Source organism: Notechis scutatus, chromosome 12, assembly GCF_049901735.1.
Source record: "Notechis scutatus isolate UNSWTSFEM ecotype Mainland chromosome 12, rNotScu1.2, whole genome shotgun sequence".
Lineage (NCBI taxonomy): Eukaryota > Metazoa > Chordata > Lepidosauria > Squamata > Elapidae > Notechis > Notechis scutatus.
Window position 1 is genome coordinate 15,354,556 of NC_142020.1, and position 25,974 is coordinate 15,380,529.

General features: G+C 47.6%; 2 protein-coding genes across 5 annotated transcripts in view; one reads left to right on the top strand and one right to left on the bottom strand.

Annotated features, from left to right (window-relative positions):
* On the bottom strand, positions 1 to 15,364 carry MAFK (MAF bZIP transcription factor K). 3 transcript variants are annotated; one of them, XM_026687249.2, is made up of 3 exons: positions 15,225 to 15,364; positions 4,371 to 4,450; positions 1 to 2,836 (listed from the first exon to the last, which is right to left on the bottom strand). In XM_026687249.2, exons 2-3 carry the CDS (start codon positions 4,404 to 4,406, stop codon positions 2,402 to 2,404), a joined length of 471 nt encoding a protein of 156 aa, XP_026543034.1. In that variant the 5' UTR covers positions 4,407 to 4,450; positions 15,225 to 15,364; the 3' UTR covers positions 1 to 2,401. The 3 variants fall into 3 exon arrangements, with proteins under 3 accessions (XP_026543034.1, XP_026543031.1, XP_087798375.1); XM_026687246.2 differs by lacking the exon at positions 15,225 to 15,364 and adding an exon at positions 7,612 to 7,923 and having other exon boundaries at positions 1,317 to 2,836; XM_087942249.1 differs by lacking the exon at positions 15,225 to 15,364 and adding an exon at positions 5,803 to 5,827 and having other exon boundaries at positions 1,323 to 2,836.
* Positions 10,592 to 25,974, top strand: part of LOC113425208 (lysosomal alpha-glucosidase-like) — a 26,115-nt gene continuing 10,732 nt past the window's right edge. Inside the window, exons 1-11 of one of the 2 annotated variants that reach the window (XM_087942247.1) lie at positions 10,592 to 10,717; positions 17,165 to 17,225; positions 18,710 to 19,242; positions 19,335 to 19,480; positions 20,832 to 20,997; positions 21,778 to 21,874; positions 22,370 to 22,489; positions 23,088 to 23,206; positions 24,099 to 24,230; positions 25,148 to 25,258; positions 25,651 to 25,764. In XM_087942247.1, the coding sequence (XP_087798373.1) occupies positions 18,721 to 19,242; positions 19,335 to 19,480; positions 20,832 to 20,997; positions 21,778 to 21,874; positions 22,370 to 22,489; positions 23,088 to 23,206; positions 24,099 to 24,230; positions 25,148 to 25,258; positions 25,651 to 25,764 (1,527 nt within the window). In that variant the 5' untranslated portion in view covers positions 10,592 to 10,717; positions 17,165 to 17,225; positions 18,710 to 18,720. Of the gene's footprint in view, positions 10,719 to 17,164; positions 17,226 to 18,709; positions 19,243 to 19,334; positions 19,481 to 20,831; positions 20,998 to 21,777; positions 21,875 to 22,369; positions 22,490 to 23,087; positions 23,207 to 24,098; positions 24,231 to 25,147; positions 25,259 to 25,650; positions 25,765 to 25,974 lie in introns of both variants that reach the window. The other variant, XM_026687236.2, reaches the window with a different exon arrangement.

A 25,974-nucleotide genomic window follows, 5' to 3' on the forward strand; every position in this document is an offset into this window, starting at 1 on the left:
TCAACTCCTTTTCTTCCTCAAACTTTTTGTGAGGGAGTCCAAAGCAGCAAGGATAAACACCAGGTGTTAACTGGTCTTCAAGAGGGTTAGGGGAGGCTGGAGGGAGACCCCCCCACTTGTGAGTTCATCTGAAGCCAACGAAGTGGACACATAGCCATTAGCTTTGCTCGTTCTTCCTGATCTGGGCAGTCAAAATTAGCCCCCTCCTCACCACTAAACTACTGAATGGCACAGAAGAGCATTAAGTGCCAACAAGTCTACATATGCTGAAGGTGTGGTACAAGATCTGTGCTGTCCATGCACCCAACTACCACTAGTGCTACATTCACAGTGTTAGTAACTCCACCCAGGATTCACCTACACAGAGGTTAAGGGCTAACTCTTAACTCTTCCTTATTTGCTTTCAATTATGAATGCACCCACAGAAGAGAGGTCACAATCTACCGGTATTAGCTGCAGCGGAACGTTAAGTGGGAGTTTTGAGACAGCCCAAGAAAACACCACAGGAACTAGGATTTGGGGAAGCCAGGTCTTCAGTTCAAACCCTACCACAACAGAGGGGACGTGTTTGACAAGACGGGGGATGCAAACATGTAAGACGCCTGGGGCAACTGGAATCAGTCCTAGATCGCCACATGTGGGCGAGGCACAACATTTGGACGATGCCACCATGTAAATGTTGCCCCAGATTCCAACAGAAAATTGGAATTTTCTCTCTGCTGAGTTGGCTTCAGCCGAGCAGGAGGCAGCAATTTTATTACTGACCCATCTGAAGAGACCTTTACCTGAGGCTTCGGTTCTCCCATTGGAAGTTTCAGAGCTCTTTACTCTAGAAACCTTACAAAAACGGCACAAAGGGACTTTGGAAGGGCAGCTTACTCGCCTCGCAGCTCCCAGTTCCAAGCCTTCTTTCCCTGCTCTTCATCATCCCTCACCAACAACCCAACTCTAACCATCGTTCATCCCTCTGCCTCCTCTGTAAATCCACAAACTGCTTTCTCTCTGCTCTGCTCTCTATACCATCTTCTTAGTCCGAGCAAACTCCATCCACGCACTCGCCTCATTCTCTGCACACATACAAACAGCAGCCTATATCCTTCCTTCTCGCCCTGTTGGCGAGCTCCGATTTTCTCCCTGCTTCTCAGAACCACAAGACCCAATTTAATTTGCCTCCAAAAAAAACCAAACCCAAAGGTAGCAACTTCTAAATCTTCCTGGGTTCCTCTGCGCAATTTGTTATCTTCGAAGCTTGCTGAGCATTATCTCGGGGAGCCCGATTCCCTGTAGCTGTTTAGATCTAATTCTTCCTGCTTTTTACTTCACGTTCACTTTTGACGTCTCTTGATGTTCAAGAGCCCCAAAACAAGAGGAAATATTATGGGTAAGGCTGTGGGTTGAATTCACATTTCTTTTTGAATCTTCCTTGTCCAAAAAGATCCCCCCCGCTTTTTTCCCCAGCGTGTCTTGGACTTATAAACCTTTCAATGTTTCTAAGTCATGCTGATTCAAAGGCATCAATTTGACCGCACTATCCTTTTCCATGAGTTCCTCTTCTGGTAAATTATCTTTTTTTTCTCACACAACCTAGCCACCAAGTCTAGCCCCACATTGCCTGCTCACCGTACATTTCCCATCCCGCCCCCCTCACCCTACGACACTGTAGAACCTGGATGATGACACTGACCAAAATGTATTGTTTGGAAGCCACACAACCACATCAAAAAAAGGAGGCCCAATTCACAGGCACATCATGGGAAGCAGCTTCAGTGACGTTTTTGCATTGTAGACGCTGTTCCATCTTACTGGACTCCTGACCAAAAGGACCTCCGGCAGGGACGGAACAGCAGCAGGGCCCAGACGATGAGCTGAAGATCCGCTCACCCTTCACCGTCTGGGTTTGGAGAGAAAACACCTCGGGCTGTGAAAATTGGGGTGCAGGAACTGTCCCAAAACCTCGATCCCCCCCACAACCTATAAAGACAGCTACGACGGGGCTGCTTTTTCTTTTCTTTCCTAACTAGAGGAAGGGGGGTTGTTTCTTTTCCCCGTGGCCTGACGATTCTACCATGTTATCCGTTTGAAATTTTCACCGAGCGCCCGTTCCTTCGATACCTCATGTCGACTCGGGCTTAAGCGAAGACCAGCAAGGAAGAGCTGTGCGAGGCGCCTCCGTCGGATTCCTGCAGGGCTAGATGTGGAATTTCAATTTCAGCCCCCGAAGGGCTTACTGAGCCAGAGGTAAAGCCGCCAGTTCAACTTTCCCGTCAGAGAGCCTGCCGCTACGTGGCTGGCCAGCTCCCTTTCTGGGGGGGGAAGGCGGACGTCTGACTCGAGGGAAGAAGAAGCGGGCTCTGCCGAGTCCCCTCTTCCAGCCAGGCAGCGAGTTCTCTCTCCTTGGACATTAGGACGCTGCTGAAAACGGCACGGAGCTGGAGGAGATTTCGGCGGACTTGACGATGGTGATGACGCTGGTGGTGGCCACTTTGGTGGGGGTGATGGGGCCGCGGGCCACGGTGCGCGCGAAGGTCTGCAGGGCTTCGTACTTGGAGCGCAAGGCATCCAGCTCCAATTTCATGCTGCTGTTCTCCCGAGCCAGCTTCTCCACTTCCTGCTGCAGCTCCACCCGCTGCCTCTCCAGTTCCTCCTTCTGCGTCACCCGCTTGATCCGGCAGCTGGCCGCGTAGCCCCGGTTCTTGAGCGTCCGCCGCCGTTGCTTCAAGCGAATCACCTCCTCTTTGGTGAGACCTCGCAGGTGCTGGTTCAACTCCCGCACAGACATCGACACGAGTTCATCATCGCTCAGCACCGGGGCGTTTTCTCCCGACTCCTCCTTGACCTAAAGGGCAACAACAGGACAAAACTTGTGATGATGTCATGCCAGGTCAAGGGTGTCCAACCTTGGCCGCTCCTGCACTACCAGAACACGGTTGCAACGTGGTGAACACCAGATCATCAATTAGGAAGTATTTTGTGTGGGCAGCTCCAAAAAATCTCCAAAAATTCCCAAGAATTCATCGGTCAAGACCAGCCAGTAGGTATCAACCCTAAAGCTGACCTGCCACACTGGAGTAGAGATAGCTGGGGGTTTGTAGCCAAAATAAAATACTTTCCTTTGGGAACCAAGGACGTTGTCACACCTAGCCAGAATGAGTAGGAGCGAGGTTACCAAGCGACCAGACGGCACTCTGATTGGACCACGTGACTGTTCGGGGAAGGGGGAAAATTTTTACTTTTCATTAGGCAAGAACCGCGGGAACCTTCAATCGGTTTTCACCAGATCTGTGCCAACATGACATATCAAATAAAACTATTCTCTGAGGAATCTACCTGCCTTGGGGTTTTATTCCCCATGGGTGTATCACTAGGAACCCTGACAGTAGGAATGAATTCGGCTATTTTTAGAATTTTGAGTGAGAATCCAAAGGAAACAAACGCGAACTTACATTTTTTATGTCCATGAGATGCAGTGACTGTCTTTGACTCAAACTATTTTGTGCCTGCAATTTCCCTCTTTGCTCGACGTTACCGTTATTGTGATTTTGAAGAAGTTAATGCTATTCTGTAACCGACTTGCTTCTGTAATTAGCACCAGTAGCCAACTGCCAACTCTCTGACAGACCAGACAGGAAACATGACCCCATGAGCTAATTTTATTTTATTGGAAGGCTACGTTAACAGAATCTTGAAAGTATAAAAGTACGAATCTCCCGCCATCTCTTTTTCAGCCAGAAAAGTTAGGGAGATTCTTTTGTGAGTCTCTTTCTCTGGCCATTACACAGCTTTGCGCTCTCTTATCCAATCATTTCATAGGTAGCATCTCTTTCTCCCCTCCTGGATCCCCAAGATAATCCCCACATAACGTTATAGTACCCCAACTCTCTGATGAGGAATCCGTATTTAAAATATTTGGCATAACCTTAATGCTTTAAAACATTGGAATGTGACACTATGTGACCAATCAGTGGCCAAGCTTATTTTTTTTTTTTAAAAGACTGCTGTACTATGTGAGCAGCCAGAAAGCAATTTTATAGTGGCTTAAATCTTATTTTCCTACCTGGAAGTAAAACTTGGGAGACACCATTTATTCGACAGCTGTGTTCAACATAGGTTGAACCATGAATTTTACTAAAGTTCAGGTGAGTATATTGTTCATTATTTGAAACCAAAGTTAGAATTATCTTGTGTTTTTTTTTAAATAAAAGTTTCTGATGAAGTTGTCGTCTTCAAGAAAGGCACCCTCATATTTTACTTTTGGGGCACAGACTGACTTTTGGAAAAGGGGTAGAAAAGGGCAGCGGGGACCCAAAAGTTGACATCTTGAACAGTTCACTGAAGATGCCACTTAAAAAAAAAATCCAACTGAGCCTTACCTTAAATGCTTTGTTTGGCTTTGGATTAGTCGTCATAACCTGGACACAGTCACCTGGACAGAATTGTTCAGAAATTGCAACTGGAGAAAAAGAGGGAAGAGAAAGAGAGAGAAAACAGGCTAAGAGAAAAGAACAATGCATTTTCCTTGAAACACAAGACAGGCAGCTGTCCTGGCAGGGCTATTTCACACCATGGTTCTTAGAGGTTGCTTTTTTGAAATCTCCCTTCTAAATTTTACTTCCCCAGCCACTCAATCCACCCTCAACGTCTCAGGATCCCCGGACTTCCATAGGAACACTCTCATCTATTAGTACTACTGGTAGTCCTCAACTTACAACCACCATGCAGCCCCAAATTCAGGTTGCTACGTGAGTTGTGCCCAATTTCATGACTTTTCTTGCCACCGTCGTTTGTCACCCGGTTGTTAAGTGAATCTGGCTTCCACGTCAACTTTGTCAGAAGGGCGCGAAAGCGGACCATGTGACCCTCCAAGGACACTGCGACCGTCATAAATATGAGACATTTGCCAAGCGTCTGAATTTTGACCACATGACCAAGAGAACGCTGCAACGGTCGTATGTGTGAAAAACACTCATAAGTCACTATTTTCCAGTGATGATGTGACTTTGAGAGGTCACTAAATGAAGTCAAGTATTACAAGATACAAACAAGCAAGAGACTTCATCAACCAACTCATAAGAATGACTGGCCTTTCTTTCTTTCTTTCTTTCCTTCCTTCCCTTCTTCCCTCCCTCCTTCCTTTCTTTCTTTCTTTCTTTCTTTCTTTCTTTCTTTCTAGCAGCTGCTAGGAGAATAGCGTCTTCCTTATCTCCAATTTGGAATGCCGTCATGAAAAAGAGAAAAGAGGGACAATGGGCAGGAGGAGTGGAATGAGATTCCTGCGAGCTTTGCCCATATCCTCCGGGGTTATAGCGATCCTGTAGCTCTCCTGACTTTCACACCGCAAGCCAGGCTAGACTTTCCACACTGTTAAACCCAGAGTCCTCAGATGACTTCCCAGCGTAACAGCACATCTTTAACCACCAGCCATCCAGAAAGGCTGTTTCCTCATCCTGGCTTTGAAAACAGATGGCCGTTTGAATCTTGATCCCTTGCCAGACCCGAGTTTTCAGAGATGGAATTTCTGGATCCAGAAGAATTCAGCTCATCCAGAGATTCGGTTTGCTCGGAACGGCCCCCAAAACCAATTCCAAACCACCCCATTTTTTTTTTTCCTCCAAGCCTCTATAAAGCTAGCTCCAAGTTCGCTTTCTGTGCTTTTTCTCCAAAGCGGGAGAATGCCCGTCTCCAATAATCCAACCCCGACTTCACCCTCATCCCAGGCCCCAGTCAAAACAAAACGGAAAAACAAAACCATCCACCAAGTGATCGTTCTCTTCCTGGCTCTTCAGAGACAGAAAAGTCGCCTACCTCTCCCAGCCCCACCTGTTAAGCGACCTCTTCTTCTTCTTCGCAAGGCAGCACGAATCGACAGATGAGAAGACAAGGATGGAGCACGGGGGGGTGTCTCATGAGCAGAGAAAACAAGGCACCGCTTTCCTTACTGGGCTGGCATCGTCTCAGCCCACTGGCTTTAAGAGGAGGGAGCCCCTCTGGTCTTCCAGCCCGGGGAGAATTTGACCAAGCGGCAATGCCCCTCCACGCTCTCCGGCTGCCCTTCACTCTCACCTCAGGTACTCTCAACTCCTTCCGAGACGGACTGTCTAGACTTCGGCGGCGCAGAGCCTTCACCTGCATCGCACAGCCCAGAGGAGGAGGAGGAGGAGGAGGAAGGGAAGGATGACACCCTTGGAGCGGTTTGAGAGAGCCGTCTACCTACCACCGATGGAGAGGGCAATGCAGCTGTGACATCACAGGGGCTTCCTTCTCCCCGCCAAGCTTAGGCCACACCAGCCAGGCTCAAACGTGAGAAGCTGCCGTGCCTAGGAAGCACAGGCTTGGGGTGGGCTGCAACGGTGCCAGACATGGGGAGACCCTCGGACCAGGCCGCCACCCACCCGTCCAAGAAGCAAACAAGGGCTGGGCTGGTGGCGACGGCAACCCTGATTCTCCATGCACGTCTACAGAATGTCACACATTCTAATCATTTCAAAAAAATAAAAAATAAAAAAAGAAGAGGAGAAGACGACGGCATCTAGCCAAAGCATCCCAAGCATGATTTCCTTCCGATAGTTGCTATGGTGACCTTGGGAAAGTCGCCAACCCTGAGATGGTAGCCATGGAAACAAGAGAAGCCCAAAAGCAAATCATGACTTGGGGTCATCTCTGTGCAAAGGCATTGCGGGGGGAGAGAGAGAAGAGAGAGAAGAATCAACAAATCCGTGCATGGGGGAGAAAGAGAAGAGAGGTGGGGGGAGAGGATGGGAGGGAGGGCTGGGGGGGGGGTTTGTTGTTGGCTGGCTCAGCCCGAGGGGCTCCTTGTGGCAAGCAGCACCGTTCACCATCCCCGTCATGGTCAAACGATGAGCGCAAACAGAGCTGGAACCGGGAGCTCTGTGGCTCTGGCCTTGGGAGGGGCAAACCCAAGTTTTCTAACAGGCACTGGACATCCCCTCGCCCAGCCCTTCCTCCTCGGCCCCTCGGAGCTGCCCCACGGAAGACCACGCCTCTGCAATGCCCGTGGGCCCCCCCCCTTTTTAAAAAAGAAACAGACAAGCAATAAGGCCACCCGAGAAGGGAAGGTGTGTCCGGAGAACTTGCCTCCTTCTGCTGGCTAAGCAGAGGCCACCTATCCGCAGGCATTCCCGACCCACTAGACCAAACCAAACCATCTCAGGGCAGCCTCCTAAGACTGTGGCTTGTTTAACTTCCAAAGCTTAACTGTACAGAAACAGAACTGAAGGCAGAAGCTCCTTTCCCCCAGATTCTTAACCAAGAATTTGGAGCAGGCAGGAAGAGCTAAACCGAGAATGCTGCGGAGAGAGAGAAGTGCTAAACAGTCATGATGCCCACGGCTGCCTGGAGCTGCTTGGCGCTTCCCAGAATACAAACAGCCTGAACTTCACACGTGGAAGAACCATGGCTGGAATGACAGGGGGGTCAACCAGGGCAAGCACAGCTGGGAACATGGGGAGGGGAGGGGGCGGCGAAGGGGGCACGCCACGTTTGGCTTCCTGCAAAGGAGCCGAGGGCCCTGGGCCAGGGCACCGGGTGCAAAAGTTGCAAGGCAGCCATGCAACGAGGAGAGAAGAGGAAGCAAGGCAGCGAGAGAAGGATTACCTTGGACTTGCAAAGCTTTTCCCAGACCCTTGCTCATTCCTTTACAGCTGTCCTCTCCTGCCCTCATGTTTGGAAGCGGTTGCCGGGCGTCCCGGGAGCCCACTCAAGGTTGGGACCCCTCCTTGGAGGAAGGGGGCACCTGCTGGGGGCCAGGGCCCAGGGCGAGGGGACGGGCGGGCGGGGGGGTCTCTCCGGGAATCCTTTCCGAGTGCAGGGCGAGTGGAAGCCGTTCCTCCCTATCCTGGGGTAGGCACACACACGCAGCATGGCTCAGCAGACGCATCCCCCAGTGCCATAGCTATGCAATGAGTCACCAGCTGTTTACAGAGTGGGGGAACAGCTCGCATTCCCAGAGAGCCAGCCACACTTCCTTCTCCTCCCCCTGGTCGGCCTGCCCACCCCGGCCACCTCTCCCCTCCCCAACCCCTAGAAGGCAAAAGGCAAGGCGCTGCTGCTGCTCCTCCACCGACTTGGCAGTTATGCCAGAAAAGGGAACTTCAAAAACACACGCTGAAAAATAAAATACACTGAAAAGGGGGAGGGGGAATGGAAGCAAAATTCGGGCCCCATCCCGTCCCCAAGCGTTTCTTTTTTTTTTTTAAAGCCTCTTGATCTTTGACCAGGGAAATCTTCAAAGGCCTGGCTCTCCCCGCAGCAGCAGCGTAACAACCAATCAGTGGAAAAAGCTGTGTGCAAACACACTCGGGCGTCTGGGAGAAAGGTGCCTCCAATGCAGAGAGTGTGCGCCTACCCACCCACCCCCACTTGTTCACATTTCTAGGGTCTTCTAACAACGGTCCCCTATCTTGGGTCTCACCTGTTGCAATTTTACACACCCAGGTTTTAGGGTGGCTTTTTTGCTGTCCCACCTGCTAGCACAGCTAGCGTAGCTGGCGGAGGAATTCTGGGAGTTGAAGTTACCAAGTTTGGAGGCCCTCTGTGCTAGCAAAATCTACTCAAATTTTGCCCCGAAATAGAAATAGCAATGCAAGGGATGCAAGCCTTTTCCCGCTGGCCATGTGGGCAGCACAGCCTTGTGTTCCCGCACAGCTTGGATTAATTGCTTTGGGGGTGACATTTCTCTGTGGACCACCAACATTTTCTCACGGACCACCAGTGGTCCCCGGCCCACTCGTTGGCGACCACTGTTCTATAGCGTCCTTGTTTCTGAGCTTCTTTTCTTTTAAACTGCTTTGACTCGTTTCCGTCTGATTTTAAGCATGCCGCAGGTGTTTGGGGCTCATCTGTAAGCCGAGGACTGCCTGGAGATCCATAAACGGGAGCAGGGCAATTTGAGCAGCAGGTGACACACAGGGGGGGGGGGGTCTTCTAGAAAGCGGCAGCACCGGAAAACTCATCCTCCCTACGACAGAGGGAGAGTCAGGGGCCATCAGACCAAAAGGGACTTTTGCCAAGGTGCAATTTTCTCTCTCGGGATTTCTGGACAATGACCAGAGAGTCTTCCGTGGTCTGGTGGAAAGCTCTGCCGAGGCTGCAGCCAGCTTTGGATAACAAGGACCATGAAGCAGTGAAGTGAGGAAAGGAAAAAAAAGAAGCCTTGCCCTTTAAGGAAAAAGGCAAAGTTCTCTCCTTTTGTGGATTCAAATTTCCTGGCTGGGAGGTTTTAATGCAAAATGATTTGGTCAGCTGTGTTGAAAGTCAGAATCAGTTTATTAATAGGCAGGCAGATAAGAAGAAATCTCACAGCGTTCCTAGGATTAATCTAATAAGTGAGGAGGAAAACCTCTCTCTTAGAGACTTCTTTGATTTGTAAGTGAAGTCTTTGATTTGTGTGTGTTGAATTCCTGTCTCTTTGAGATTGGGATCTCTTCCTGGGATCTTGGTAGGAGTAATTTCAGGAATTTGGTAGGAGTAATATCAGTATTTGTAAACAGCAATGGATCATGCCCAGTATTTCCTAGCCGTACCACAGATAACAACAATGATCTAATACATATCGATTTCACAGAAGACAATGTTGAAAAAGCACTACGCAACCTAAAACCATCTCTATCTATTGGACCGGATGGAATATGTGCCTACTTCTTAAGAAAGCTATCCACTGCCATAGCCAAACCTCTAAGCATAATCTTTGAAATTGTTTTATAGTCCAATCTGTTTTTCCCTGTTGATCCTTTGTAGCTATCAGTTTGCACCTGGTTGTAATATCCTGAGTTTTCTGTTATGCTGTTTGCTTTTCACAAGTTTTTTGTAGCTTGCTATCTATTTGATTTCTATGGGGAAGGATACTACAATGACCCTGGTTGTGTTCCCGAGATGCCACAACCATCATTTAGGCAATTAACCTGACTCCCTGGATTCAAAAGTGACATACTAACCACGCAAGGTGGGTTGTCTGCACCAACAACGGAGGTGTTTCGAAGCTCACTCTGCCAAAGGGGAAACACGCCGCAGATTCTACAAAGGTCCAAAGGAAATCCTGCCAGCAAATGTGTCGTTAATAACGCAGGCTCCTATTGACTTCATCTCTTATAACCTCTTGTCAGGAGTGAGGGGCTACTTCCTCTCTCTAAATCCTCGGCTGAGGTTGCCGAATGATGAAAACCTAAAGCACGTTTTGTGTAGTTTGAGACTTTCCCGGCGTTCCCGCTTTAAGTGAGCTTTTCCGGATCTTTCAGACACCGACGCTGACTTGAACCAACTCTCACTCCCAGCTGGGGCCAATAGGAACTGTAGTCCTGAATGACTACGAAATGCATCGAGCTGGGAAAAGCTGAGAAAGTACTTGTGCCAAAGTCCACTTCGCCCCGCAGCCAAGAAGCCTTCCCAAAACATCTTTTTCCCAAAGCTTCCATCTATGGTGAAGGGACGTGTTTTATTATTGTTATTTTTGTTCCAAGCAGAGCTCCGCTTTTCTCTGCTCAGGCTCTCTCCAAAGTACAAAACAGGGTTAATTATAATTTGCGCAAAGCCCTGCTGATACCGCCAGCTACCGCTGGGTAACATCCGGTCCGTCGTGTTTAGGAAGTGGCTGCAAGGAAGAAGATTTCTCGGGTGTTGGAGACGCGAAGGGGGAAAGAAAAAAGAACACACACACACACACACACGCAGCGAGCTGTGGCTTCCATCAGTGCCAAGGCAGAAAGGTAAATGAATTCAATATTACATCCCAGCAGGCTGGCTGGGGGAGTTGTTTGAATAGGACTGCAGAGGACCTTAAAAAATCTTTTTTCATGTAAAAAAAAGAAAAGAAAAGGAAGCTGTTCTAAACTTCCCATTCTGAGAGGTTGTGAAATGTTCGGTAGTTCTGCTTCTATCTTCTTCTGAGCCCCCATTTATGACCATAAGGCAGCAAAAACACAGTATTTCTCTCTGGTATCCACTGCTTGTCCTTGCCATAGAGAAGTTTGCTTGGTGGGCTAATTACGTATTCAAACAGTCTCCTCTGTACTACAAGGCCCCTTTCTTAGATCTCAAAGGAGAGACAGGGGAAGAGGGAGAAGGAAAAGACGAAGCACTTGAGAGCATTTCAGAACTGAAATGATTTCATCTTTGGAAGCTCTTGCAAACTGGGGGATTCCTCCCTCTCCTGGCGCCTTATCACTCAGCATTTATGGCATTATTATTATTATTATTATTAGCACACTGTGGTATAGGCACCCCCCTCCAATCTCCAAATTACTGCAGACAGACAGTCTCAATTCCTTATGGAGAGCAACTCCCTCCCAATTGCTGAGGGTCTTCAATGGGAAGCCAGATTAACTTAACAAAACCAGGATACTAACTTAACTGCAGTGATTCACTTAACTGTACAAAAAAAAGTCATAAAATGGGGCAAAACTCACTTAGCAGATGTATTATTTAGCAATATAATTGTGATTGCACATTAAGGACTTCCTATCCTTTACTTACATTCAATCTGGCAAAAGTAGGTTAATCCAGGGGTCTCCAACCGTGGTGACTTTAAGCCTGGTGGACTTCAACTCCCAGAATTCCCCAGCCAGCAAAGTTTGGAGACCCCTGGATTAAGCCTCTCAAAGAGAAGAAAAATCTTTGGCTTCATTGGCCAGGAAGTAACTTGGTTTGAGCATAAACACCAAAGAAGCAGGTGGGGTTCTCCTTGAACAAACTAGACACAGACAGGTCTCTTCTGGGGGGTCACTAAGATGTCCACCTCTAGTCCAGCCTAAGCAGTGAGCCAATGATGCAAGGAGATTGCAGAAGCATCATCGTACGAAGGTGAAATCAAGACCTGGCAAGGACTTGGCTAGCAGCATGGAGGGTTACATGGAAGGAGAGGATGAAGCATCGGTTCCTCATTTAGAATTCAGAGTTGAGCTGTTTTTGTGAAAGTACCTCCACTTACTAATATTGAGAGTAGACTACAGAGAGACAAATAGATTTGAAGGCCAGGAAAATCCGTTATTTTTGCAACCGGCCACTCCGCTGCAGCATCTAGTTCAAGCAACTGCCCCCCCCCCGGCCACACCCAACCCCATACCTGCTGCATGTCTTCTACGAATGCCCGGTGCCCTCTGATGCATGTTGGTAGGGAGCATGGAGGCAGAATGCACTGAATGGCTTCTTGAAGCAGTTGGGGGGAACAGACAGAAGCGTGCATGCGCGTTCTTGCCGAAAAGTAAAACTGCCAGACACTCAGAAGTGTCTCCTACGGTACCTCGAATGCTGATTCATTCAACGTGTGTAAAATTCCCTTCTGAGGACAACCCCTCAAACTTTCCGAGTCAATTCCCAATCACTCAAATCGTGCCAGCCAATTACGCACAACTAGAAAACAACCAATTTGAGGACTCCTAGAATAGATTTATCTACGTCTACCTAGCTTCTCCAAACTTGGGCCATTTTTTAAGGCTGGTGAACTTCAACTCCCGGAATTCCTCAGGCAGCCATGTTTGATTTGAAGGACACCAAGACGGCTTCCTGGGCTTGGGCCAAGGAGGTGGACTACAAAGACCCGTCTCTATGATTTCCATCCTGTAGGATGAATTATGGATCCAGGCACCCTACAAGTCTCTGGTCTCGTGATTGGACGATGGATCTGCGCACCCCAGGACTGTAGAGGGTGGTGCCACTTATGAATTCTGGGAGTTGAAGTCCACGAGTCTTCAAGTGCCCAAGTTTAGAGACCCCTGATCTAGAGGTAGACCTTTCTTAGCTCAGCATGCCACTGGTTGCACGGCCTTTGCAGGGTTGCAACCACCACAGCCTTATCCAAACAACCCCCCACCCCCCTACAGATTCCCAGAAGTCCCAGGAATGGTGGGAATCAGGGAGCTAGTACAAGAAGCCCTCAACTTACAAACCATCCATTTAATGACCGTTCAAAGTTACACCGGCTCCGAAAAAAGTGACTTATGCTATGACCTTTGCAGCATCCCCATGGTCATGTGACCAAATTCCAGAAGCTTGGCAACTGACTCGTATTTATGACAATTGCAGTGTCCTGGGATCATGTGTTCCTCTTTTGTGACCTTCTGAGAAGCAAAGTCAAAAGAGGAAGCCAGTTTCACTTAATAACTCGGTTACTAACTTATCAACTGCAGTGATTCTACTTAACTACTGTGGCGACGAAGGTCGTAAAGTGGAACAAAACTAACTTAACAACAGAAATTCTAGGCTCAATTATGGTAATAAGTCAAAGACTACCTATCCACATGGGATAAAAAATCCCATTACAACCCCAGCCTCATGGACTCCTTTGTGGGAAGGTGGTTATTCCCCCCCATTTTGAAAGTAGAAATAAGATTCGTGTAACAGTTTCTTGAGATGGTTTCATTGGGTGCTGACTTTTTTGCAGGACGGAGGTGAGATTTGAAGCCAGGGGCTTCCCAGGTTTTAATTGATTTTTTCCCCCGAGGAGGGGGAAATTCCAGTAGTAACAGATAAGGGCAAAAAAGCATAAATTAAGTTTGTGGCTCTTAAATGCAGGCCTAGGCTTGCTTTGGAAAATAAAGCCAGCAGTCTAGATTCATGGGCTACAAAAGGAGTAACAGTTAAGTGTTTTTTTATGGATGCATGTAGTATCCTGACACAAAGTAGTATATCATTGAAAACACAGACTGGTACAACACAAACTCAGATCTGGCTGCCCAATTCAGCCATACTGTTACTGGAGGGGAAATGTTTATCTCAGCCCAACCGGCTGCATTTCCCTGTGCCTTGATTATGGCTTGCTGGGCTAGTAAGCCGGAACGTTTTTATGACACGTCTTGGTGGCTTATTAAATCAACGTCCTGGCTTAGAGCAAGAGGGGAGTTTATAGTCTTCCTTTAAAATACCTGTTGACTAAAACAACAGGGTTGCAGCAGTACAGGTAGTCCTCGACTTACGACCACAATGGAGGCCAGAATTTATGTTGTTGCTAAGCGAAAAAAATTTGTCAAGTGCCCCATTTAACCACCTTCCTTGCCCACATTTGCTAAGTGAATCACTGCCGTCGGTAAGTTAGTTAACCCGGTTGTGAAGTGAACCTGGCTTCCCCATTGGCTCTGCTTGTCAGAAGGTTGCAAAACGGGATCACATGATCCCAGGACACTGGAATGGTCATAAATGTGAATGAGTTGTCAAGCATCCAAATGTAAACCACATGACCATGGGGATGCTACAACAGTTGCAAGTGTGAAAAATGGTCAAAAGTCACTTTTTTCAGTGCAGCTGTAAATTCGGTCACTAAATTAACGGTTATAAGTCAACGACTTCCTGTGGTTAGGTGCTTGTTCCAGGATGCATTTTCCTCCACATACAATGTCCCGAGACAAAGCAGGGTTGCATATATTTATATATAAATGCAAATATACCCTCAGAGGTCACTGATGCCAGGTAGATACCAGAGGGGGGGGGAAACTGCCTCCAATGCTCCGTGGGTTGCAGGGCTGGCCCTTGGGGAAGGAGCAGGGGGTCTCCTTCGGCACATGGGTCACCCCTTTGGAAAGCCATTAAAGAGAAGAGCAGTTTCCTCGCCCCTCCTTGTCAAAAGAAAACTTGCTTTCCAAGGGGGAGCTGACCCTCAGGAGCCCCATTCACACAACTCCCCTCCACCACTCTGCAGGAAAAGCTGTTTTCCCCACCCGTGACGCCCCCCCCAAAAAAGCCCCATTCACCCTATACCAGGTCACCCACGTCATCTTCACACCTGCAAACGAGCCCTATACTCACAACCCCGTGTGTGTGTGTGTGGGGGGGGGGCTTTCGCGTGTCAGAAGCAGACGCGGAGGGGGGGCAGCTGCTTCTGACACGCGAAAGCCGTATTCCCACCACTCTTCCTCCAGCAGGTCGGACACACCAAGCCCCCGTTAAGCCCGGGGAAAGAGGGGGGAGGAAGCCGGCCGCCTCCCACTTCCAAAGCAAGTGGTTTAATTCGATCCCATTGAGAAATTAAAAAAACAAAAAAACGACGCGGAAATAAAAACTCGCAAGCCCGACTTAGCCTCCGCCACGTGCTGGACGAGAAAACCCCGCCCTCTCCGCCCCGCCCACCCCTCAGGCCCCGCCCTCGCGCGTCTGCGCAAGCGCGCCGCCCAGGCCGCTTCGCTTCCCCTCGGAGGAGTGTTCACTTTCCTTCTCTTCCCCCGCCCCTCTCCTCTTCCTCCCGCCGCTCCGGCTTCCCCTCCCCGTCCCCGCCGTCGCCTCACCTGGAGCGCTCGGCTCCTCAGCCGGCGACCAGCCGTTGCCCGGCGGGGTTTCTAAGGCGACAAAGCGCCCGCCAACGGGCGAGGCAGCGGGGGAGGGGAATGAGAGGGGGGCTGCGCGCGCCGCCTCCTCCTCCTCCTCCTTTTCCCCCCCTCCCTTTCGGGCAGCAGCCTCGCCTCCCGCCTCCTCCCTTGGCGCGCGTGCGGCGAATGAGCGGAGGAGGAGGAGGAGGCACAACAGAAGGGGGGGGAAAGAGGGAGGGGGGAGAAAAGAACCAATCGCGCGCGCGCACAAAGCTCCTCCTCCGCTTCTTTTTTTTTTTCCCGCCCAGCCTTTGATTTTGAACGCTTCCAGCCAATCGGAGCTCTCCGTCTGGTTTCCGGGATGGGATGCCTCTCTCTGAGCATCCTCAGGTCGGAGGTGGAGAGAGAGAGAGAGAGAGAGAGAGAGGACGCCACGCCCCCTTCATCACTAGAGTCGTTCACTTTTAGCCGCGCCCACGTCCTGGCCACGCCCCCAGCGCTTCAATTCTTGGGGAAAGCGAAAGCGCGGGAATGCGTGGTCGAAAGGCATGAATGAAGTGGGGAGGGTCTCCCTGGTTTGTTTGTTTTTTTAAAAAAAAGAGGGGCGGGGGATTCTTTCTCTCGCTGGATGCCTACGTTGCCTGGAGCCCTAGATCCCATCCTCCCCATCCTTAAGGTGGATAAACCAGGGAGTTTTGCAGATTTTGATTGATGGCAAGTGTCTATTGCAGCTATTGTTTTTAAAATAATTATATATGTTTATATAGTGGTATGCATAAAAATCCGAGGATATGACAAGGTACAACCGATAATATAGCAGTGCTAACAAAGTCAGAAAAAAATAGGTAGAATAATGAATGGATAAGTTACCTATCTTTCCTTTTATGTATACTGAGAGTATTTACACCAAGACAAATTCCTTGTGTGTCCAATCACACTTGGCCAATAAAATATTCTATCTTACGTTTTTTAGAAACTAAACATATACCCTTAAAATGTTCATAAAAACCAGCGTCGGGAACTTTTAAGAAGTGTGGACTCCCAACTCACAGAATTCCAGATTTCTGAAGTTGAAAAAAACAGATACAGACACTAGCTCAATCCTTTTAACATGTTGAATCTAGTCAAATAGACCCTCTGTTGCTCCATCTTCTCAGTTTTGGTGCAATATGTCATTTTGCTATTGCACTTATCAATTCAGTACCTTTTGTGTTCATCACAGATTTTAAAAAAAATAAAAAAGGACACCCCTTCACCTCTGTACCTTGAAAGAAAAGTGTCCTGAAGGGGAAGGACATATAAAGAAATGAAGCTTGTTCCAATTCAAACCATAACAAGCAATCCAGTATTTCTTGATGTATAGAAGTGGTGTGACTATTGCTTCAATGTATCATTGAAATCAAATTATTTCCTCCTTGTTGTATATATATTTTAAAGTATCATTTGGGGCTCTAACTTATGCATAAACTGTTACAGTGCTAAAGTATAGGGAAACTGATAAATACACCCCATACAAAGGGAAAACAACAACCGGTGGCCAAAGTTATTTTGAGCAGCAAACTTCCCTTATATTTCTGACCTTCTAAAATACAGACCCTGAAATTCCCAGAGGCCAGTTGCAAATGGCCTTTACATATATATTTTTTCACATGGGATCTCTGTTCCCTTCCTGCCTGAAAAATGAAGGGGATCCTCTGTCAGTCTTGAGGGAAAAAAATTCAAGATTAATTGGTCCATGCCGGGTAAGGCCAAGCACAGCAGGGAAGACAAGGGATTGGAGTAGAATGCCCTTTAAAAACAACCACAACCACAACCTTACAGCTTAAGAGTGATTGCAATGCCCTGTTTGGAGGGCATGAATAATTCCTTTTAAGCGGGCGCTTATTCTAGAAGATTTACTGTTGTGTGTTGCAAATGCCGCTCGCTGGGTGGCTCTGTTTCCCTTCCGGCTGTTGGTCTGTCAAGAGGAGACACACACAGGTATGCTTTGCTTTGCTTTGGTTTGCTTTTTTAGTTCTGAGCTGGCCTTCTTCTTGACCTCATCAAGGTAACTTAGTAAGCCCTGAAGGGTTGACTTGTCAGGTGTCAAAAAAAGAAAGAAAACCCTCTAAAAAGGTTTGTTTGTGGCTTGACCAAACTTTGCTTTCTGCACCCACTCTCTCCTGGGGTTCTCTCCTCTGCCCTTTCTTCCTCAGTTTCTAACCATTGTGACCCCAAAGGGCTTCTTAGATGCCCCAAGGATTGTGCATGGTTGTTTCAACCCACCTGCCACCTAATCCAGGGACTGCATTTCTCTGGGAGAGCTGGGGTTTTCTATCCCTCCTCATGAGCAGCACGGCTATGGTGGCTGTCTAGCAGGAGTATAGAAAGCAGGGTTGGGCAGAGAGCAGAAGACAGCTGACAATGATCTCAGATTTACAGAGTTGGAAGGCTAGTGAAACTGTAGCCCAGAGGTCTCCAAACTTGGCAACTTTAAGACTTGTGGACTTCAACTCCCAGAATTCTAGCTGGCTGGAGAATTCTGGGAGCTGAAGTCCACAAGTCTTAAAGTTGGCAAGTTTGGGGAGCCCTGCTGCAGCCAAACAGTGCTTCAAAGCCTCCAGGCTCCTGGATTAAAATATTTCTGTCTTCTCATCTTGGGTTTGGAACCAAACTAGTAGCCAGTTGAGGCATCAAAGCAATTATGGCACCTTCTCCGTCGCTTCCATCCATTGAGTTCACTCAGTTGGAGCCCCTGGTATCACCTTCCGATGGGGCTATGATCCCCTACCTGGCAGGAGCATGATATGGTGATCCCTGCAGGGTAATTAACTCCGCTCATTCTCACTTCCTGTCATTATGGTCCCGAGAACCACAGATGAATAGCATAGCGTTGCGTTGCATAGCATAGCATAGCATAGCACAGAGTAGAATTCTTTATTGGCCAAGTGTGATTGGACACACAAGGAATTTGTCTTTGGTGCAAATGCTCTCAGTGCACATAAAAAGAAAACAGATATTCATCAAGAATCATCAGGTACAACACTTAATGATAGCCATAGGGAACAATAAGCAATCAAATCATACTAGGAAACAGTCAATATAAATCATAAGGATACAAGCGACAGAGTTACAGTCCTACAGTCACAAGTGGGAGGGGATGGGTGATAAGGAGTGATGAGAAGATTAATAGTGATAGTAGTGCAGACTTTGTAAATAGTTGGACAGTGTTGAGGGAATTAGTTGTTTAGCAGAGTGATGGCATTTGGGGAAAACTGTCCTTGTATCTAGTTGTTCTGGTGTGCAGTGCCCTATAGTGTTGTTTTGAGGGAGTTGAAACAGTTTATGTCTGGGATGTGAGGGGTCTGTAAATACTTTCACAGCCCTCTTTTTGACTGGTGCAGTATACAGGTCCTCGATTGAAGGCAGGTTGGTAGTAATTGTTTTTTTAAAGTTGGATTTCTTTATTTTTCCCTCCGCAGCAGCAACTGCCACCATGAAGTCCTATCAGAAGCTGACCACGAATGTCTCTGGGATCAGCGAGGCCGGGGAGGAAGAGGCCGATGGAATGCCCCTGTGCCATCAGAAGCTGTCGGCTTGGTGGCTAGGTGGGGGCCTCTTGACAGTAGCCGCCCTCCTGAGCGGGGTGACCGTTTGGGTTCTGGGCCAGATTTGGTGGGATCAGCACGGGGTTCCCTTCTGCTCCAAATGCACCTCCGTGCCAGAGAACCATCGCTTCGACTGTTACCCAGAGAAAAGTGTGATCGTGACGCGAGAACTTTGCGAGAGCCGGGGGTGCTGTTTCGTGGATGGTGAGACGCCCCTCGCTAGAATAAACGGAGTCCCCTGGTGTTTTTATCCCCCTGATTTCCCCAGCTACTCCTTGGGGAGCATGAATGAGACTGACCTGGGGCTGGTTGGTTTTCTAACCAGAGGAACAAAGACTTATTATCCGAAGGATATTGAGAAGCTGCAGCTCAGGGTGGAGTTCGAAACAGATTCTCGGTTGCACGTCAAGGTGAGACATCCGTTAAACGTTCTTGCTGCCCTTTCACAACTTTGTCTCTGTTTCCGTGCGATTCAAATTTGTGTTCCTCTTGTTCTCTGTAGATCACCGATGCCAGCAGTCCCCGGTATGAGGTGCCTCTTGACGTTCCTCAAGCCGCCAAGAAGGCAGAGAATCCTCTCTATTCCGTTGAGTTCTGCAAGGAGCCTTTCGGCCTGATCGTGAAGCGAAGACTTTCAGGGACCGTTCTGTAAGCCTTTTTGGTCTACTCCTGCTGTCTTTTCAGAGAGACGATGTTGTCTGATGGCCCTCCTTGTCCGATCAGTAATAGCTGTGATGACCCAAAGGGGCGTGGCACAAAGGCAACACAGCCAGATAAGCAAGAAGAGTCCCTTTATTATCTCTAACTTTGCCCCCAGTGTCCAGGTTACCTTCGGGCTGGAGAAAAACTCTCCCAGGAACAGCCTTTAATTGTAGAAAATTCAGTTCAAAACAAGGCACGCGCAAACTGTAACTTAAAATCCAAACAAACCAAACGGAAGTAATTAACTTGACAGGGCAGGAGAAGGAATTTCAGACTTGAAAACACGGCAAAACTCACACAGTTGGGAAGACACCAGGAACACAGATAACCCACAACAATACAAGATAGTCACGTTAGCTCCCAACATCTTGCTGCACGCAATTTCCTTTTTTTAAATACACTGTGTTCCCAGCTGCATCTAATGAAGGGAATCAGGGCCCTTTCCTCCCCCATAAGCCACGCAACTCACATTGCTCCCTTCTACGTTCCTCCCTGCGTGCCCTAGGATGAAGAGGAGGTGGGCCTGGGTCTTCCTCCGAATTCCCTCTCCCTTGTTCTCCCTCTCCCTTGCTCTCCCTCTCCCCTGCTCAGCCGGACTTTGCCCTTCCCCAGTTTCTTCCACAGCCAATGGAGCCACACTCCCGCTCCCTGTCAGCTGCTCGGCTTCCTCCTCCTAGTCAGATTCCTATACGGGCATGACAATAGCCAAGAGGGCTTGCGCAAGAGCTCTGTATCCTGAAATCAGCATTTCTTCTGTGTTTTTGAAAAAAGAGGAATCCAGGTATCATTGCTGTCACTTTGCTTCATTTCCTGCATTGCCCTCCAGTGCGTTACTCTTTGTGAAGGACAGCCAGTCAGGGACCATAGATGGTCAGAATGCCTCCTGCTCAATATCTAAAGGTTTTTAGCAAAGGCAGGAAGCTTCCCCTGGGGCTCCTCACCGCTTCATCTCATATTTGTGGTCTTTAGGGTATGTCACCGTAGGATATGCAGGCTCCGTTTGATGTATCTCAGCCTGGGCCAAGATACTTGGCAGAATTTCGGGGCTGCTTATGAACTCAAATTGGGGAAACCCTTTTCCTTTCACATTTACTGATTTATGTTCCTGGACTCCTTGGTCACTTTGGTCATAAATGATTGAGGATCCAGTTGCTAGCTGAATGATCCGCACTGCTGTTGATTTCCAGTATTTCTTTGCTGTTTGCCCCGAAAAGCCCTAATTAAGCCACAAAAAATTTAAAAAGGTAGAAAACAAAATACATTTTCTTTCCCTTAATTGGGATGTTTCCTCTCGTAGGTTGAACACAACGGTGGCTCCCCTGTTTTTCGCGGACCAGTTTCTCCAGATATCCACTCTTCTGCCTTCCACGTTTCTTTATGGCTTGGGAGAACATCAGAGCAACTTCCTACATAACCTGGAGTGGAACACGCTGCCTCTCTGGGCCCGAGACGTCCCTCCTACAGTAGGTTTTTACGCTGGGTTTATGAGTTGGTTTTGAGTTGAGTCGGTTTATTTCCTTTTTTTTTTATTTTTATAATATACAACATAACAAATAAACCATCTTTCAGTTATACAGTGTGTCAATTTGGTATATATATATATATCATGTGCACAATATTTATAATCCCTTCCTCCTAACTTTACATTCATATTATATTCTAATCAACATTCCATATCCTATTATCTCATTATTATTCTATTATTTAAATTTTGGTTTCATTTCCAGGCTGTCTTTAAAAGTAAAACTCAATTCTTATTAAATTATATTCGTAGTATAACTTATTTAAAAACAATCAATTATAATATATCTTTACTATTATAATATACTTCAGTTTCAAGAGTTGATTTATTTCCAGCGGGGTTACATTTTTTTTCCCTTGGTTCCCCCTTCCTCGGGATTTCCATGTGCCAGAACAGACACTCAGGGTGGTAACGACTTACAATGTCTTGCAACAGCGATTGTATGCTTGTTCAGATCAAACCAGCATGTCTCTGTATATAATGAAACTGCAGTAAGAACTTGGAGCTTCCCCACATTAGGTCAGTAGCTTTCCCGGAGGCCTCTGATCCGCAGCTGTGAAACACAAGGGGCTGGACTGAAGGCAGCTTTTACACCGGATTTAATTCAAGAGTGTTCTTCTCCGTTCTTATGTGTCTCCGTCTCACCCTGATGATTGGCTATGGAAAGAAAAAATCTAAATGAAGATGATACAGGTTTTTTTCCCCTCTCTATTGTTTTCAGGAGTCCTACAATCTCTACGGCGTCCACCCGTTCTATCTTCTCATGGAGAAAGGTGGAGCTGCCCACGGGGTTTTCCTCCTGAACAGCAACTTAATGGGTATGTGTTTCCTTTATTCCCTTCTGGAGGTCCTTTAATAGGAGGCCCCAAAAATGTCTTGGATGAACAAACGCAGCTACCGTGCGAGCCTATTTTGGACCATTCCTTTACTTTCATGCACAGTTCACATCCCACAGGCTAGATAGAGGATAGAGTTCAAAGCTGCTTGCGTGTCTAATTTTTTTCTTTTCTTGGTATGTATGAAAATGGAAAAGGTTTTGGGTTCAGTTTCACCCTTCTGAGGCAGCCATAAGAGTGCACTTCATAAAAACATAGACAGCTTTTGCATGTGAGGATGGAGGTCCCCCAAGCAGAAGTGCTGGGATAGCAAGTCCTTTGGGAATCCATAGAATTGTAGAGAGAGAGAAAAAACACTATTGATGCTTCTGAAGTGAGTAATAATTACCTCCTCGTGGTGCCACACCCCAGAATGTTTACTGGAAGGCGTGATTTGATGTTCCCTTCTTTTTCTTTCTTTCTTTTTCCATGGTCCAGAGGTGGCCCTTCAGCCTGCTCCTGCCCTCACCTGGAGGACCACAGGGGGAATTTTAGATTTTTACATCTTTTTAGGACCGGATCCCAACTTGGTGGTCCAGCAATACCAACAAGTGATCGGTGAGCATCTTAAGAATCAGAAACATGGTGGGAAAACTTTTTCAACTCTTCAGAACTGGCTGAAAACTTCAGACAGGAGCCGAGAAAGTTTGACTGATGGGAGGGAGAGAGTACAATATGTGGAAGGTGGAAGCGTACAATATGGGGAAGGCTGTGTCCTTGCAACCCAGGAGCACCTGATGCCCATAAGGAGAAGTTTATTCACTCATGCTTGGAGCCCAGCCCTGCCTCCCAGCTCTGATTTCATTCATGTTTTGAGGTTCTTATCTGAGAAACCTTCCGAAGCAAATGCAATTCAGAGATGACAGTTCAGGAACAACTGCACTATTTTTGCTGGCTTTGTTTCTCTGCCAGGAGAACCTTCATAAATGACATTTCTTCTTTATTTCTTCTTTTTGTCACTTTTAAAGTAAAGACAGAGAAATAGGGGGAAAAGCTCCACCAAGATAAAAATACATGCATTGTCAAAGAAAAAGGGGGAAAAAACCACTTAGAAAGAAAACGATATTAATTTATGATAAAAGAGATAGTCACGCCCAGTAGAATCCGCTCCGACTAGAAAGGCCGATGTGTTGAATTTCCCCCGTTTCTATTTCAGGGTTTCCGGCCATTCCCCCCTTTTGGGGACTGGGGTTCCATCTATGCCGTTGGGGGTACGAGACAAGCAACAAGACGTGGGAGACAGTCAAAGCGATGCGGAATTTTCAGATCCCTCAGGTAAAACCAACAAGAGCCCACCAAAAAGGAAGAGAAGGCGAATCCAGCCTGCCCTCTCCTTGGTCTGCCCTGCCACTGCTTGGGGTGATGGCAATGGTAGCCCCATAAAACTGGATTACTGTTTTCTCCTCTGTCTCATGATGAGACCTCAAATCTACTACGTAACAAGCGAGGCCCACAGAATGGTCCTTTCAGAGGAGCCATCTCCAAACTGGTTCTGTTCTGTACCAGATTTGGACTCCCCCACTGTTCTGACCCAAACCTTGTTCCAAGGAAACAAACACCAAACAGAGGTAACAGCCAAACCTTTTAATGATTCTTTACGAATTCCGTTCCTTCCCGGTTAAAAGGCTGTTTCAAACTAATTATCTCTGATAAGAATGAGCTTTGCCAAGGTTGCGCAAGGCTGCCAAGAAAACGAGATAAAGTTACTGAGAAATATTTCAAACACAAAGAGTCTCCAAATACCAACCAAGATACTCCGAACATCCATCAGGCTTGAGTACAAAACCTTCTTTGCTTCCTGCACATAACTCCGGTTTCTCGGCTGGCTTTTATCCCTTAAGGGAGGGGCTATCACCTTGCAGCCTTATTCCCGAGTTGCCTGTGCTGCTGCAGCTGCTCTTTCCTTCAAGCAGCCCTGCGCGCATGCGCAATGGGCACAGGCTCCTCGGGGAACTCTTCCTCACTGCTGCCAGCCTCCACAATCTCCAAAGGCAGCACTCCACTCCCTGATGGTCCTGGGCCCCATCCCTGCATCACACGCAGGCCCCTCATCTGAGTCCTCGCTCTCTGAGACCTCAGCCATCCACACCTGCTGCTGGCGAACCACAACACCCACCAGCTTGGGGAGGCTTCCCCTTTAATCCTCTCTTTTTGGTTCCGCTTGCAGGACGCCCAGTGGAATGACATCGATTATATGAACAGCACTCGAGACTTCGCCGTGGACTCCGAGAAGTTTGCCAGTCTCCCCCAGATGGTGGAAGATCTTCATAAGCACGGACAATATTATGTGTTGATCCTGGTAGGAACCTTCCTTCTATGAATGCTTTTGTGGGGGCTGGGTCTGTGTTTGTATGTCAGATGGGTTTCTCTTTCCAGCCAGCGTGTCTCTGCGCTGTGTATAAATATAAACACGTGGAGAGACCAATCTTTTTAGGTGGTTAGAACGAGCAGTGGCAGTTCTAGCAAACTGCAGTTGAGATAGCTTCTGTGCTAGACAAGAGCTGTTAACAGCTTTGCTAGCAAAACACGCCCCTGGCTAAAGATTCACCTGCTTCTGAAGTCAGCATGGGACAATTCACTGCAGCTGACTTGCCCTGGTCATCTTGCCCTGGGCAATTCACTGGGGAATAACTCAAGAAAGGGACAAGCCAATTGTCCTTCTCTTGAGTTATCGTAAACCTGACCTAAACCTGCGACCTAAATCTAAACTTAATGCATGACAAGGCCCCCTTGAAATTCACTTGTCCCTCTCTTGGGTCCTGCATTGAATAGCAACATGTGAGTTGTTTTACGGCGAGTTATCCTAGATCCTTCAGAAATAGGCAAGTCTTCCCAGAACAAAATTTCGAGCCAGAACAGAAATACTGCCACTTCCAAGAGGGAGGTTGTTCTCTTCTGATAGTTCCAAGAGTCCCATTACAAACCTTGACAGACCTATTTTATCAGTTTATCAGGCTACTTTTATAGGCTTATTTCCAAAGCTGCTCAAATGAGCAAAAAAAAAACCAGTCTGTCATGTGTAAAGGATCCTTTTGAGCCAGTCCTGGAAAATGCTACCTTAAAAATGTCTGCTCTCCAAATGTGTAGACTTTAAACTTGCAGGTTATGCCCGCTGCTGTGGCCCTTTCTAAGAATTCTAACTGCACATCTGGAAATGGCCCGGCCTGGGAAAACTGCTCTGTAAAACAGCTGGTTCTCATGTTATTTTCTTTCCAGGACCCCGGAATCAGTAGCACTCAGCGTCCTGGCTCTTACTGGCCTTACGACGAAGGCCTGAAGCGCGGCGTGTTCATCAACAACACCGAAGGGAAACCTCTGATTGGAAAAGTGAGTGGAATGGATGCTCCGCTCCAAGGGGATCTCTTGAAAGCCCATCATCCACCCTCCCAGTCAAGAAGGAGCAGGATTATAGCTGGATAAGGAGCATCTTTAGGGCAAGAACTCCCAGCTGTTCAGCTCTTGAGGTTCCCCAAGCAGAGAATGGCTAGGAATTGCTAGAATTCCTTCGGCCTGTAACTGTGTTTTCCTGAAACATGAATGAACAGGTGCTATTTTAATTTTTTTCTCTAGCCCTGAAACAAAATAATAACTAAACTTATTTGGATGCGTTTTCTCAAGCAAGCTTTTCTTTCGTAAACTCTACATGGGTCATTATCACCGGCCTAGCTATTTTCAAATAAATCTAGTATTATTTTTTAAATTTTCATTTTTTCCACCAGGTCTGGCCCGGCTTCACTGCGTATCCTGACTTTTCCAACCCAACCACTTATGAATGGTGGCTAGAAAATCTGAAACATCTTCACGCTCAAGTTCCTTTCGACGGCCTTTGGATCGTACGTCTCCTTCTGAACTCCTCTTGGTTTCTGGGTGGCAAGACCTGCATGACTCTGAACTAGACCTTAGAGAAAACAGAAACACAGATATAATGTTGAGGGTTTCCGCGTGCCAAGTCAGGAACTCCATTAGGAAGAGAAATCGGGTTTGTGTTTGTGTCTGTGTGTGATTAACACATTTTATTAAAAAAGATCAGACTTCTTGAGCTG